The following is a 15,767-nucleotide window of genomic DNA, read 5'->3' on the forward strand; positions in this document are numbered from 1 at the left end:
TGTAATTGTACATTAATGATAACAAAATAGAAAAAATTGCACTTCAAAAATGTTTCCAATGAGAAATGTTAATTGTTAAATCAATTTGGTTGACAAAGGCAGCAAATTCATTAGGTTCTGGAGAGGAGAAGGAGGCTTCCCTACACCAAGCATTTTGGCAAAAATAATAGTGGAGGCCTCCAGTAGCTTGATTTCATCTTCAAATGAATGAATTCAAAGTACATTCCACCAACAAACTAAAACTGAATTAAACTTCAGTTTAATGGGGGGCACTATTAAACAAGGTAGGGTGTGCAGAGAGGGTAGAGAGCCATGTAGTAAACACATCTGATACCTCTTTAGTTAAAATATGCCTAGAAGTCAAAATATTAACTTTTTGGTTGTTGTAACTAAGAGCAAGCTAAGAATATTAATAAAGCTTCCCTAAAATTTTGACTTTCAAAACTATCTAAGCCCCCCATCTCGGAGTTAACCCTGAATCTGATGCCCGTGGAGCTCAGCACTGTACAGAGCTCATTCTCAGTGTGCTGCCTGTGAGGCACCAGCACACCTCCTCCAGGATGGCCTGCCCATCACTGGGTCTCCCCTTTCTCCATTCTTCTAGGCGAGAAATCTCCTTCTCTCCTCTATCCACTCATTCCACAAACTGTACTGATTTTTCTTCAAAATGTCTCTGACATTCACTCTTTCCCTTCTGCCCTGCTTCTGGTCCTTATCACACGAGGACAGTAACCCAGCCTCCTTGCTTCAGTCTTTTTCTCAAGCAACCATATACCAAAAATCCTGTTAGATTAATCCTGTCTAAAAACTGCTTTCATTTCCCTGCCTAAAAAATTATTTCCCACTGTCAATATGTGAGATAAAATTCATCAACTTGGCATTCATAAATCTCCATAATCTTTCTCAAATTCCTTTCACATTCCAACACAGACGGACATTTATTTGAACCAAACTACTCTTCTTAAAATAAAACCTGAACTTTTCAATTTGTTCATGCCAACTTCTCTCACCCATTTTCTTACTCCCGACTTCAGACTGCCCAGTAAACCTTCCCCATGATGGTAGAACGGAAACAGTAGGGGCACTGCTACCAGACAGGCCCTGAGTCACCACTGCCTAACCACAGGTTGGTGGATCAAATAACTTAATTTCTCCATAGTCTAAGTTTTCTCATCATGAGAAATGCCACCTGCTCCACAGAGCAATTGTGAAGGTTAAATGAGATAACACAGTGTTTAACATATATTAATTTTCTTCACTGAAGGCAAAAACTGTATCTGAATTTCCTTTAACTCTTTCTAGACTCACCACTATACCACATAAATATGATCAACAAACATTTGGTTCTGTTTAATAATCATTTATGGACTCTGTAATTAAGAGACAAACATCATTTAAAAAGAGAAGCTAAAAAGCAGAGGAATCACTTGACCTCTGGGGTCTGCTAAGTTCTGTGCAATAAAGCAACTCACAGTGACTTTTCTTGAATCTATCCTCCTAAGCCAAAACCAAGTAATTATTTTTATATGTCTGGGAGCAATTAACACAGCACAAAATATCTTACTCTGCCTGGCCATAGTAAGTGCTGAAATAAATGTCTTTTGAATAATGAGAAATAAAAGTAGGGGATTTCCAGAGTTCCAAATATTGTAATTAAGTTCTAGAAAGCCACATCAGTATAACAATTTTCAGTTGATACTTGCTCTGCTTGTTTTAAAACATGCACACGCACGCACGCACACACGCACACACACAGAATGACCATGAAAATAAGACAAACAATTAACACTGACAGAATTATAGAAAAATTAAAGGATGAGAAAAAATAAGTATACCTTTTTAGCTGCATGGAGTGGGGGTGGAGTCAAAGGGATTGAGTAAAAATAGAATTTATTTGTTGCTTCTGAACACTTCTGAAGCTTAACTTTAAATTATAGCCTCTTGCTCTTGTTTTTCATTCTATCAAACATGTGAACTGGTGTGTTATCACAGTGGTATTTTTAAATGCTTGCCTATTGGTATTTATGTTTATTAGTATCAGAGAATTGTCTAGGAATAGTGAAAAATTCAGAAACCGTCAATAATTAATACCATTAACAATAAAATAACATCAAAAATTAGTATCATTATAGTAGATGATTTGAGAACAGAGAGCACAGACTTTAAAACATTTGAAAAAATTTTATCAAAGCAAACATTAAAGATGCCAAACAGAATAAACTCTAAAACTAAACTTTGATAAATAGCTGGGATTTGGTATGGAATATAAAGATAATATTGTATATTAATCCTGAAAGAACTTAAATAAAAAAGTATAAAACAATATGGTCAGCACCTTAACCCATTACTTAACCACTGATGAAATCTGTATTATATTAATTTCACTTTTCCAACAAAGAGGACAAAATGAAGAATGAAGGGTATCATAATTTGTCAAAAAGTTAACATCCTCCATCTTCTGCAATAAACACTGATCCATATACACCATCTATTTCTAAGGCTTTTAGGGATATGGACACAGAGTGCATAAATGTGAAAGGATTTAGGAGTCAAAATTAATGTCTTTTAAGAAACAAATTGTGTTTTTAGAATAAAAAGTTCAATACAATCACCTGTGACTGTTCTATTTCTGCTTTGTTTAACTTGATCCCAAGGATTTCAGCAGCAACTTTCTGAAAACACAGGAAGACCTACATAACAAAAATAGGTTTAAATGATTTAAAACAGGCACGCTTAGTTACCTTCAAATAAATTGAACTTTCTAAAAAATGACAAACAGTAAGAATTGAAAAAATATTATGTACCAGATTATTATAAAAATAGCTTTGTCAAATACAGCAATGTTTTTAGTGTTTTAATAGTTTTTGAAATTTTTTAACCATAACTTGAAAATCTATGCGATTTACCAAATGGCCTAAACATACACATTTATCCCTAAAAACTTACATTTTTAAAAAGTTAACATAAGACAATTAGTTACTGCTACTACATTAAAAACAAACACAGAGAAACAAACAAACCCTACCAGCATAACAAACTCCTGTAAGTCCTGAAGAAAATGAAAATAATTAGTCTATAGTTTAGTACTGGGTTTTTCACCACCAATTCCATGTTGGTCTTTTGATCTGGCTTTAGCCTATCTTAAAATTTCTGACTTTCCAACCCTTTTATTGCTTTAATCAATTTCAATAAATTCCTTATCTCAAACAAAATAACTTAGTAGTCTTTGCTGTATTGTATCAGTTTAGAATAAAGGAACAGTATATTCCATTACTGGAGCAATATACTTCACTGTAAGTAAAAATCTACAAATACTTTTCTATAAACAGCCTTTCATACAGTTAGCTTATGCTGGGCCCACTATGATTCCTAGAGCTCCAATCCAGACATTGACTATAATGTACAACTTGTCTTTACTTCATAAATGTCTTGTCATATTCTTATCTCTACTTATCTCATGATTTACTTACTGAATATTTATCAAATATACAAATTTAATTTTGATTTATAACCCAAAAGAGATACATATTTCTGAAAGGCTTATATCATTTGTACCCTAAAAAGCATTATCTATTATAGTTCACAGATGGTCAATGTTCATGGAAAAATGGGAAGGTAGCGTGGTGGAATGCAAACTCAGAGGAAGACTGTAAAGGAAAATGAGCAAAGATGTTAAGGGGATACAAACACAAAAAAAGGGGTAGCTTACTGGAAGCAGTTAAGCTTTTATTCCAAGTAAGAACAAAGATCCCCTGGTGGCTTGGTGTGACTTTTTTAACAGGGTCGATGTGGTTGTTGTATTGAGTACTCATTACAGAAGATCAAGCATAAGCAAAAGAAGAACCCAGCACCAACACCAATGAAAGAAATGATAGAGGCTTCAAATAAAGTGGTGGCAGCAGAGATGGTAAGAAATAGACACCAGATTCTGGATAAAGAATCAACAGGACTTGATGATCGAAAGATGTAGGGTGTGAAAGAAAGAGGAATCAAGGATGATTCCAAAATTTTCTTGGCCTTAGCAACTGGTAGAAGGTTTGCCATTTACTGAAGCAGAGAAAACTAAGAGATCTGAGGAGGTAATATCAAGAGCTCATTCAATTCTGGACCTGAATTAAGTTGAGGCTGCCTATTAGACATCTGAGCAGAGATGCTGGGCAGCCAGTTGGATATATGATTCTGGAGTTCAGGGAAGAGGTCTGGCCAAAGTCATGAGATGAGGTCACCAGAGGAATAAGTTTAGAAAGAGATATCCAAGGACTGAGATCCTTGGGCACCAATATGTATAAAGTTGGAGAGATAAGAAGAAATCAGCAAAGGAGACTGAAAGAGAGTAACTACGTAGGAGGAAAACTAGGAGGTGTAGTATCCTGGAAGACAGTAAAGACAGTACTTCAAAGAATAAAGTATGGTGGACTGTTTTATATGCTGCAACTAAATCAAGTGAGAGGAAGGCTAAGAACTAACCATTGAATTTAGCAAAAAGAAGGTCACTGGTGACCTTGACAACAGCAGAGGGTAAAGTATTGGAGGCAGAAGTCTAACTGGAACAGTTCAAAAGAAAATGGGAGGAGAGCACTGGACACAGCTATTTCCCAACACTCCACCGGGAAGTGGGAAAGAAGACAACGCCTAGAGAAACATGTGGGATCAGGGCTTTTCTTGTTTTTAAGATGGGGAAATCATGTTTTCTATTCTGACAGAATAATCCAGTAGACAGAAAAAAATGATGATGCAGTAAAGAGTGAGAGTTGCTAAGCAATGTTCACTACTAGCAAGCAGAAATGGGACTAATGCACAAGGCAGGAGTTGGCACCAGCTAGGAACATAGGTAGTCCATCCCATAGTAATCAGAGAAGATAAAGATATGGGAACAGATGCAGGGTGGGAAGAAGAGTAGGGGTAAACATGGTGGCAGGAGCATGTGAGAGCTGTCTTTTGTTTGTTTCAAATTTTTTATAAAATATGAAACGAGGTCATCAGCTGAGAGAATAGATGTGCAAGTTTGAAGATTTGAGGAGAGAAGAGAAGCTATAAAGCAGTCACCCAGGTGAAAGGAGAAATGATGGCCTAGGGACATGTGGTATAATTACTGAACAGAACTAGGGCCCACTTGAGGTCAATGATTGTGAATTTTAAGTGAAACCTCCAGCATGCCTCTGTTTTTCTCTGATCATCTTCAAACACATAAGTACAGTCACAGAAAGATGGGGGACTGGTTTAAATCAGAGTTAAGGTTTAGCCAAATGAGTCTAATAAGTGAAAGAGGGGAAAGAGATTGGAGGGTATATGCATGGCAATGATTTTGATTGGCCATGAGGTTGGAGTTAGGAAGAGAGGCAAATGAATACATGAACAGTGGTTAGGAACATTGAAGCAGTGTTAGGGTCAATGCCTTATAGGCCCTTCTGCGGCTGCAGACAGACAGATCAGGGCGTCATGGGCATGAGCTGCACGGTGGTCACTGACTATGCTGCCTGAACACTGCCATGAAATCGCAGAAGGGCCGCAGAGGTTTATAATGACAATGCATAGGAGTGAGTGGCTGAGGTGAGGTGGAGGACAAAGGCAGAGAAATCACTCAGCATTGTGATAAAGGTAGGATTAGACAAAGTTCAGTAAGTGGGAACTCAACTCCTCCAAGCCATGAGGGCAAGTACCTTGGAATTGGTGATGACTACAAGTCTTAAGGTGATTTCACAAGAACAAACTGTTTCAAAGTTGCATGTAAAAAGAAAAAAGTGAGTATTTTTAATGGTAGTTCAGCATAAGTACACAAGAAATACTAAGTGGTTAAATACAAGCTAGAATACTGAAAGTTAAAATAATTCTAAAACAGCAAAGACCCCTAGGAAGATAAGTGAGGGCAGAAGCCCAATCCACAGATGGACTTAACCAGAGTACTGATACTATATTTCTTTAAATGGCATGATGGGTATTTTTCTATGTTTGCATTACTCTGGTTACAAGGGTTCCAAAAGGTCAAATTTTTAAATAAGTCTTACCCCAAAAAAGATTAAGCACCCTTATATTACTTAATATTTATCCTAAACATAAATACCATGAAGGAAATCATACAGGAAGAACATCAAAAAAGATTCAAGCACAGAAAAAATTCAAACTTTCTTTGGTTAAAAATGTTCAAAAAAAAATTTGAGCAGTGGAGAATATTTTCAAAAATTATGACAACTGGCTGCTATCTCTAATATAAAAATGGTCACAGAAAATTTCAAACAGATTATAAGCACAAAATGAATAGGTAATGAAATTTAAAACTGTCAACCTCAATAGCAATCAAAGAAATTCAAACTTAAATAGCAAAAGGCCATTTTCATTTGCTTTTTTGCCTACCAAATCAACAAAAATTTTAAAATAAATAAATAGATCCTGAATGTTAAAAAAGAGTACAGTAATATGGTACTCATACAATGCTAGTGGTAATGTAGAAAAACAACCTTTCTGCTGGTAATATGGCAATATGTTTCAATTCCCTTTCAAGGAATCCACCTAAAGGAAAAAATCAAAACATCAAAGCTTGTGGACAAAATTTTACATTGCACCCAAAGCTTGGAAACAACCCAAATGTCCAACAATAGGGACGTGGGTGAATAAATTTGTGAATATTATTTAATGGATTATTAAATCTATTTTAGTAGCATTAAATGGTTGGCAAAATTTCCTACAGATAAATATATTAAATAAAAATGTAAACACAAAATTATTTCTATATTATGATCTTAATATTTTCCAACAGTTTAGTACATACAGTGAGCCCTGAAATGTCACTACTTAGGTTTACAAATCCTGTCTCTACCACTTATTAGCCATGTCCCTAGATCCCCATTACACAGACTCATCTATGAGAGAGGTAATCAGAGTAGCAGAGCGCCAATCACAAAACACTCAGTAAACACAATCTTCCAGCAGCCGTTGCACTAGGTGCTAGTATTTGTGAGCACCAGAAAACAAAGACTAGACGGAATCATACAACTTATGAATGGTCACTCCTGGATGATGAGATGATAGGTGATTTATATTTCTGAAACTCTCGTATTTTTAATTCCCTAAAATAACCATAGAATTATGTTACATGAACTATAAAATTAATATACACAGAATAAACATGTTTAATCTATGTAATATCTTCAACAGGAATTGGTTTATTCTATAAGTTAAGTAATGGAAGCATACTTCCTATGAATATTAGTAAATAAAATCACTTATAATAATCAGTATTCATTATTTTACTTACAGAGTCTCCTGTCTTTGCTGAGACAAAGTGGCTACTAAAACCATTTTCCTGGCAAAACCGTAAGTGCTTTTCAGGTTTTACTGTTCGCATATGTTCCAAATCAACTAGAAAGGTGGACAAAAATAACAAAATTCAATATTAGAGTTAAATGATACAATTTTAGCATGTTTAAATCTGACTTATTTTCCAATATTATATACCAGTTTAGACACCAGCTGTGTAATCTTGAGCAAATGAGTTAACTTTTTTATGCCTCACTCTACATATCTAAAAACTGGGAATAACAAATGTACCAACCTTATATAGAGTTTCTTAAAAATCAATCCATGCATACTGTTCAGTGACCAGCACAAGAAAAGTGCTCAAAAAATGAAAGCTATCATTCTTATTATCTGTATAGCTTCAGGCACATTGATGATACTCAAAACAATCTACTTAGTAGTATATATTTAAACATAATGACTTAATTGAAAGTAATCATATTTTATCTGAAACAGTTAAATTATTTTAATTAGAGTAGTTCTATAATCTCTGTAAACTTTAATGTTAACCCAAATACATAATTAATGTTCTGCTGAAAGATATCAATATTTCATTGAGTGTTTAACTTTTTATAGCCATGATTTAATTTCACAAAGATAAGACCTCAGTTGCTTCCCAAACCTAAAGTACACATTTTAAAAGTAATGGGTAAGGGAATAATTCCTTGAATAGCTGTAGGTGCTTTAAAGCAAAGTGCAGTACTCATATCCAATACTAATTTTGTACAGCACAGTCTATTTTCAAATGTGATCCTTTATTGAACAATTTCTCTTTTTACAACACTACAGACCCTATAAGGGTGTTGATTCAATGCCGTCAAATTATGAGGCAAATATATTCACAGGATTTAAGGACAACTAGGCTCTTTGAGTCAAATACAGGCAAAAAAACTTAAACTGATTTCCTGAGGAAGGGACCCAACTAACTTGTAAAAACTTGTAAATTTGCAAATCTAGTAAGCCTACACAATAGTGGCAATTGATTATCAATTAAAAAATGCTCTTAGACTACATAAAAGGCTTTATTTAAAATTACATTGAAGGTCTTTATTTATAGGCTCAAGAGATCTTTTTCTAGAAGATTTCTGATCTATTGAGGGGATTCCTAAACCTTGTTTATATTGCTTAGCTTGCATAATATGGATCATTTTTTTTCTTTTCTGGCCACAAGTTGCTGTTCCTTAGATATCACTGAGACCTTATTTATAAGAATAAGAAAAAAAAGTCCTGATACCACAAGCATCAATTTGTAGAAGACTAAAATAATATTAAGCTCTTATTAGCACTGACATTTATACTCTAGTTTACCATAAAACTGAGGCCAAAATACTTTCCTAAATCAACAAGAGTAAGAACAAATCATGTCACTACGAAAATTCCCCAATGAAATCACTATCTAATTTTTTTAAAAACATGTAGCTTTTTATTTAATGTGTGTGCATTTTTTTTATGTCTTTTCTAATAGAACAGCCTGTTGCTGTTGGGTTTCTTTTTCTTTCTCTTCTTTTCCTCTCTCCCTCTCTACCACCTCCAACCCCACAAACTCCCTAACTATAAATCATCTATAGCATTGTGGAATTTACTATATCCAAGAAGAAGGGTTTTTTTCACAATAAATATAACCATAACAGACTAGTACTATTCACTGGTCAATTTAAAAAATAGAAGAATATTTATTCAACAAACATGTATTAAGGACCTATTATATACCCAGCACTATGGTAGACAGTGGGAACCCAAAGATGAAAAAGATACAGTCCACCTCCAAAAAGAGTCACCACCAGTATTATGAACATAAAAGACCAATAAGAATCCTAAAGTTATTATAAATAACAGATTCTGACAAATGAAACAGTACATATAAAAGAGGCTCTCACATATAAAGTTTTCCTCTATTGTGTTCAAATTTAGTAAGCAAAATAAAGAGGACTCAGTTACTAGAGTACTTCATTCTAAATAATCCAGAAATGCAAATTCTGAAGATGAAGTTATAGTGAGATACTGGTAAAAATCTATTTTTAAGAACATCCTTAAAATTATTATCCAGCACCCATTACATGTGGTAACACTCTTACTGCTATTTTTTTAACTCCTTTCCATCCTTCAGTGAACCGTATCATTTTTCTGGTTTTCATATTTTATTTTTTTTAATGGAGTTAAAATTTTCTAATAACAGTAATACATGCTCATTTTCCAAATATTCAGAAAAATAAATATGAAAATAAAATTTAAAATGTCATTAACTAGAAACAACTAATGACAATATTTTGGTGTATTTCCTTCCAATATCTAAGCAACTGAAGGACAAAAGCATTAACACTGTATACACACAATTTCTTTTACTTCAACCACACTGCACTCTGCTTAAACATGTGCTTAACAATTTCAATGGATAACCACTTTATTGATCTTTCATCCATTCATTCAACAAATATTTGAGTGCCTACTATGGCCAGGCATTATCCTGTGTGCTAATGAGCTTACATTTTAATAAAGGGAAAGAGACCAACAAGCAAAATATACAGCATGGTAAATGCCTATAAAAATAAAGATATATGAGGACAAGTAACAACAGGGAGTTTGAACAGGTAGTTCAAAGACCTTATGAAGGCTAAGGAGCAAGAAATCTGGGGAAAAGCCTTTTCTAAGCAGAGGGAACTACAAGTGAAAAGACCCTAAAGGAAGATCACGTCCAGCAGATTCAAAGAAAATCCAGGAGGCCAGCTGAAATGAGCTAGCAAGAGAAGGAAACAGTGGGAAATTAGGTTTAAAAAGCCAGGAACCATATTACGCAGGGTGTGTAAGCCCCTGTGAAAGAGACCAGAAGTTAACTGTAAGAAGAAAAAGATGCAATCTGACTTTTATTTTAAAGGGTTTTTTTGGCTGCTTTGTTGAGAATAACTATAAAGAAACAAATATAAAGCACTGAGGAGACTATTGTAGAAATCTAGGAAAGAAAGAGAAAATAGTGTTTGGACAAGAGTGGGGAGCAATAGAGACAGTAAAAAGGAGGGAAGATTCTCAGTATATTTTAGGGATAAAAAGTGAATAAGAAATGCTAAAGGATTTGAAGTGAGATGTACAAAGTAATCACCTGAAGATAGTTACCCTGGATTTAAAATGAGATACAATAGGTTTTTGTTCCAGCCACAGTCAACTGAGTGAGTAGAAGTACTGATCAGACAAAGATTAGCATTTTAGTAGACTGAGCTTTTCCTCACCACATACAATTACTGAAAAGGAGGGCAGGCAAACTGAAGATCGTAAACATAAAGGAGTGATTATATGGATGGAGCACAGAATCTAAATTGGATAGGGACAGAATTCAGGAAAATGAAAAATTTGTAAAATCAACTGACGTTAAGGTCTTGTGTGGGTCGAAATATTATTGGACTTCAGTTAGTAAAGGAAATGAAGCTGAAAATAGGAGATAATGGACAGATTAGGCTGCATGAAATTGCCACTGATATTATGGAAAGGGTGCAGAAACTGAGACCAACTAGGTCTTCAGAATAACTGTAATTGTAGGTAGGGGGAGCAAGATGACTGGAGGTGGAGAATTCAAGGAACTGAGAGATATTACAAGGACACTCTGACATTACCAAGAATCACAACAGCATAGTAATGGACTATTTGTGACCCAGGAGCCAAAGTCTTCAAGAAACTCAAGGCAGTGATTCAAGGATTGGCTGATTACTCCAACTACTATATTTAGCAGGAGGTATAATCACATAATTTGATATTTAAATCGAAGAGTTTTTAGGGAAGATGGAGAATGATCTGGAAAGAGCAATATGGAACAAGAAAGTCACCTACCCCACCTCCTGTCCTAGAGATAATGCAAATGTGGTTGGGAAACTCAACCCTTGAAAGAGCTTCAGGAGAAAGCAGCACTGACCTCTGGGAAACAGATTATTCCATTACAAAAGACAATGAGCACACACATGAAATGACAGCTGTTTAAAAACATTTGCTTGAGGAAGATGTTGAGAATACAGGAGTTTTACTGCTGTCTTTATTTGTAAGCTACTGAAGGCACAGGAGAAAGGTCTCGGAAGTTAAGGATAGAAACTGGGGTCTGAAAAGGGCTCTATAGGTTAAGAATGCAGGAGATACCAGTGATATCAATGTCCTAGGCTTCCTCATACAGCTAACATAAATAGGAATAGAAAACAGGAAGATGAAAAAATTCAAAAACTGCATTAGACAGATAAGGAAATCCAAAACTTTTTATGTCAAAACCAACTGCAAAAAAAAAAATCACTTGGCTCACTCACCCTGAACTGGACATTAAAATGGAAAGGAAAAAAAAAAGCTGTCAAGGTACCAAAGCTGACACGTTCTTAAAATCACATGGTACATAAAATATATCACTTCACCCATAGATATTTTAGTATCATGTATTCTTAAAATATTTTGTTTTGATTTTATTGAGGCTCAAAGCTTTGTTTGATTTAGAAGCAACAATTAGAATTTTGAATCTAAAGTTGTCACCTTCATCTTTTATTTGGCCCTGTTGATTCCAATGGGACACTACCTCCCTAAATTGATGTGACGGTTCAAAATTTATTCACTTGGGTGATGTCCAGGATAAAGGGGTCTGTATATTAGGATAGAGATTTTCATGAGTACCAGGAAGTAAATGGTGTTTAGTAAACATTAAACAATGTTGATAAAATCACATTGTCAATTATCATCATAAAGTGTCATTATAGCAAAATATTTTACTACCCCAATACATGATCTTTGTTATTATTTTATTGATCTAGAGTGATGAGTTATGCATAAGAACTAGTCTCATATGAGAAATAACTTGTCTGTACTTCTCAATTGTTTGCATTAAGACAAATGCAGAAGAAACCCTGGTGCTTCAGTAATTCACCGATTCATTTGGAGAGGAAGTAGGACATGGTACTGAAATATACAGTCTCCAGAGCCAAACTAGCTAGGTTTGATTCCCTGTTGTTACTATTTGTGGAACCTTGAGCAAATCAATCTCTCCTTGCCTGTTTCCTCATCTATAAAACGGGGACACGAATAGTACCTACCTCATAATACTATTGTAATGGATAAATACATCTAAGCAGGTAAGGCAATGGCTGGCACACAGTAAGGCAGAGTAAGCATGTGACTGGCACATACTTGGTAAGTATTAGCTAGTGCTACTGTGGTTGTCTGTGCATCCATCTATTCATGGACTGTTTACCCAGCGCTTTCTAAGTGCTAACCACTGAGAAGACTAAGAGGAACACCTGCAGAATGTTACAATACAACAAAACTCTGACACTAAGAGAACAGTCATCTGCGTAAGCCAAAGTACAACAGAACACAAACGGAAATTTCTAAAACTGCTTAGGGGGACAGGAAAGACATCACAAAGAAGACATCGCTTTAGCTAACTCCTGAAAGATGAGGAAAAATTAGACAACCTTGGGGGTAGATAGGTTGCATGTTCCTTACCAAAGAAATATGTGCAAAAGATCCTGGCTTCCAAGAGCTGGTGATATCAGCAGGGCCAGGGCAGGAGAGTCTTGTATGTGAAGCTAAAAAGTTTTTATGCACATAGTTAACATCTATACAGCTATACTTTTCATCCATCTTACCTCACATATTCCAGTCCACCTGAGCAAAAATATAAACACTAAAAGGAAATCCCTGTGAGTGACATACATTAGAAACTCTTCAACTTCCCCCTGTTGGATTCAAAGCACTTCTACTTACTACACAGTGAAAACTCTGTTTCTAAATTCAAAGAAGAGTCAAAAGAAAATTACAAATGATAAAAAGAAAGTTGCTCTCCTACACATTTAATGAATATGACATTTTTTTCTGTTCACTATACATAGTTATCTATATATCATATATAACTCTATATCATAACTCTAAAAATAAAAGATGGTGTTACATACATGCAGTTAATTATTGTTCTTCCTGAAAGCAACTGCAATCCTACCATTAATCAACCTAAACATTATTCAGATTAACTGTGCAGTTGCAAAAATTACAAGTTACCAAAAAAAAGGATAGTTCATATACTTCTTCAAAAGAGTTAAGAAAAAAAAAAACTTAAAATTCAGTTGTTAAAGAAGTATAAATACCTATTATATGTCAAGTACTGTGCTAAACACAAACAATAAGAGAAGAAAATAGACACCATTCTTACTCTCAATGTAACAATGATCATGAAATGGGGGTAGAGGGAGGACAGATGGACAGTAACAGAGAGCAGGAACCAAGATAGCAGTTATGACAATTTTATATGGTAGCTCTGGGAGAACTCTCTGATCTGTAATTTAAAGGATTAAAACAAACCAACCGAACTAAGAGGTTGAAGGAGAAAAATGTCTCAGTCACTGTGACAACTAAAACAAAACCGAGAAGAGTAAAATGACTGAATATAATTGGGGCAAACAAGCATAATAAGCAAGAAGGTATGTGTTGTATAACATGAGAATATTACTCAAAAACACAATGCAAAATCCCTGAAAGATTGCAACCAACGGCATAACATGTTTTCTGCATTTTGAATAAATGACTGGCTCCTACAAGGAGAAAGGATGGAAGAAGGCAAACAGATGCAGAGAAGCCTATTTCAGGAGCCTTGTAAAGCAACCTACATTCTATTTTAGAATTTACAAAACACTTTGAGGCCCTGTAACAATCTTGGCAAAAAGGACAGCATTAATCTGGTTTCACCACAAAAAACTGAGGCCCAGAGCAACTTAACCAAAGTCCCAGTGCTAGTCATCTACCAGAATTAGAACTGAGCCATCTAATTAATTCCAAAGCTAGCTACTGTCTCACAAAGGAGAAAGAATATCAGCTTTGGGGATGGTCACTTAAAAGTCTTTTATTTAGTTTGTACTAAAAGAATGAAGACACACGAACTTTAAATGCTCATTACTTTAAAAAGTGATTATATAACTAGTTATTACTTATTTGTACTTTAAAAGTTTTCATTACTAACAGTAAATCATAAAACCGAGTTCATCTCATTATAAAATAAGATACTCTTTGCTTAGCACTTGATTATATAAAGTACTTTACAAAGTACTTGCAGCTGTACATACAAATCATGAAATTACTTAATGTTTAAAAATGATCCATCATGATTAGCCCAAACATGACATGTAAAATGCCCTTAATAATTTATTAAATTTGATTTACATGTGCTTAAAATTGTATATATATTTTGACTTCTAAAACACACTTACAATAATGCTAATAAACCAAGTAGACGACAACTTCTCTTTTTAAATCCTACTTGTTTGCAGGTATTCAGGAGCTCCATTGCCTCTACCTATATGATTACTGATATAATGAACAGATAGATAAGATACAGTACTAGATGTAATAAAGAGTTTAAAAACTAGATAATAATCAGAGCTACTGATCAGACCTAATGATGTAATTTTTTTTAATTTCAAAATTCTGAAAAACATTATAATAGTATCTATATTATTTTTCATATTGGTCTGAGACACTACAACAGTCCTTTTTTCCTAAATATTTATTACTTAGAATGCTATAAGAACATATTCTATAATGAATATGACTTTTCATTCAAACAAGAATGAATGAATTCATGATTTTTTTAAAAAGAAAAGTATTATATGATTCTAATTAATTAATAATATCTATTCCCTGTCATTGAAAAGAAAACATTAAAATTATAACCTATTTTTGCTCTTTGGTCCATACATGATGGCAGAAACAGAATATTCTCTGTGAAAGGATTGTAAAATATGCCACTAATTTAAAGAAGTAAAAGCAAAATACTTTTGCAAAATATAGCACTTCACAGATTTTCACAGTAATTTTTAGGTTATCAAGGAAACATCTAGAGTGTTGATCTGGTTATACTCAATTCAAACAAACTACTTGTCACATTAACTACCTCCAGGAAGTTACTCCAAACACAAAATAAACTGTTTATGCCCCTACTCAGATAGATAACATGACAGATTGTTATTAGTTGAAGACAGATGAAATACATTAATTTGATTGTGAGCATGTGTTTAATTTTACCCTGCCATGTACTCTCTAATGCTGTCTTTCTATGATGACATAGTAAATCATACTGTATTAGAACTGCTAATGCAAGAAAATAAAAAATTACTAGAACTTGACTTTGACTTTGTAGATTCTTAAACCAGACTTAAAAAATTTAACTGCCTGAACATCATTGAGTTCCACAAACAGATAAAGAAAAAAGACAAAAAGTTTTTCACTAATTTCTAGTAAAAATGTAAAAACCTCAGTGCAGTTTAACTGCATTTTTCCTGCATGCTAAATTTTATATTTATTGTGAAATGTCTCTTTCTTCTTTTCCCACTTTTTACTGTGCTTTAAGTGTTTGTCTTATCAATGTGTACAAGTGTTTCCTCAAGTAAGAACATCTTTGTTCCAACATTCCCCTCAGGTTAGGATTTTTCTTTTAAATGTTTCATGATGCTTTAGATACACAGAAATTA

The 15,767-nt window shown here is 34.3% G+C and overlaps 1 protein-coding gene across 2 annotated transcripts in view; it reads right to left on the reverse strand.

The window, feature by feature from the left end:
- The window catches only part of RAB28 (RAB28, member RAS oncogene family), a 117,891-nt gene that overhangs the window by 13,600 nt on the left and 88,524 nt on the right, over positions 1-15,767 (reverse strand). For both annotated transcript variants that reach the window (XM_036921103.2, XM_036921102.2), the window contains exons 5-6: positions 7,253-7,356; positions 2,613-2,690 (exon numbers count right to left, since the gene is read on the reverse strand). In XM_036921103.2, the coding sequence (XP_036776998.1) occupies positions 2,613-2,690; positions 7,253-7,356 (182 nt within the window). The remainder of the gene's footprint in view (positions 1-2,612; positions 2,691-7,252; positions 7,357-15,767) is intronic.

The sequence above is a fragment of the Manis pentadactyla genome, chromosome 5 (genome assembly GCF_030020395.1).
Source record: "Manis pentadactyla isolate mManPen7 chromosome 5, mManPen7.hap1, whole genome shotgun sequence".
Taxonomy (NCBI): domain Eukaryota; kingdom Metazoa; phylum Chordata; class Mammalia; order Pholidota; family Manidae; genus Manis; species Manis pentadactyla.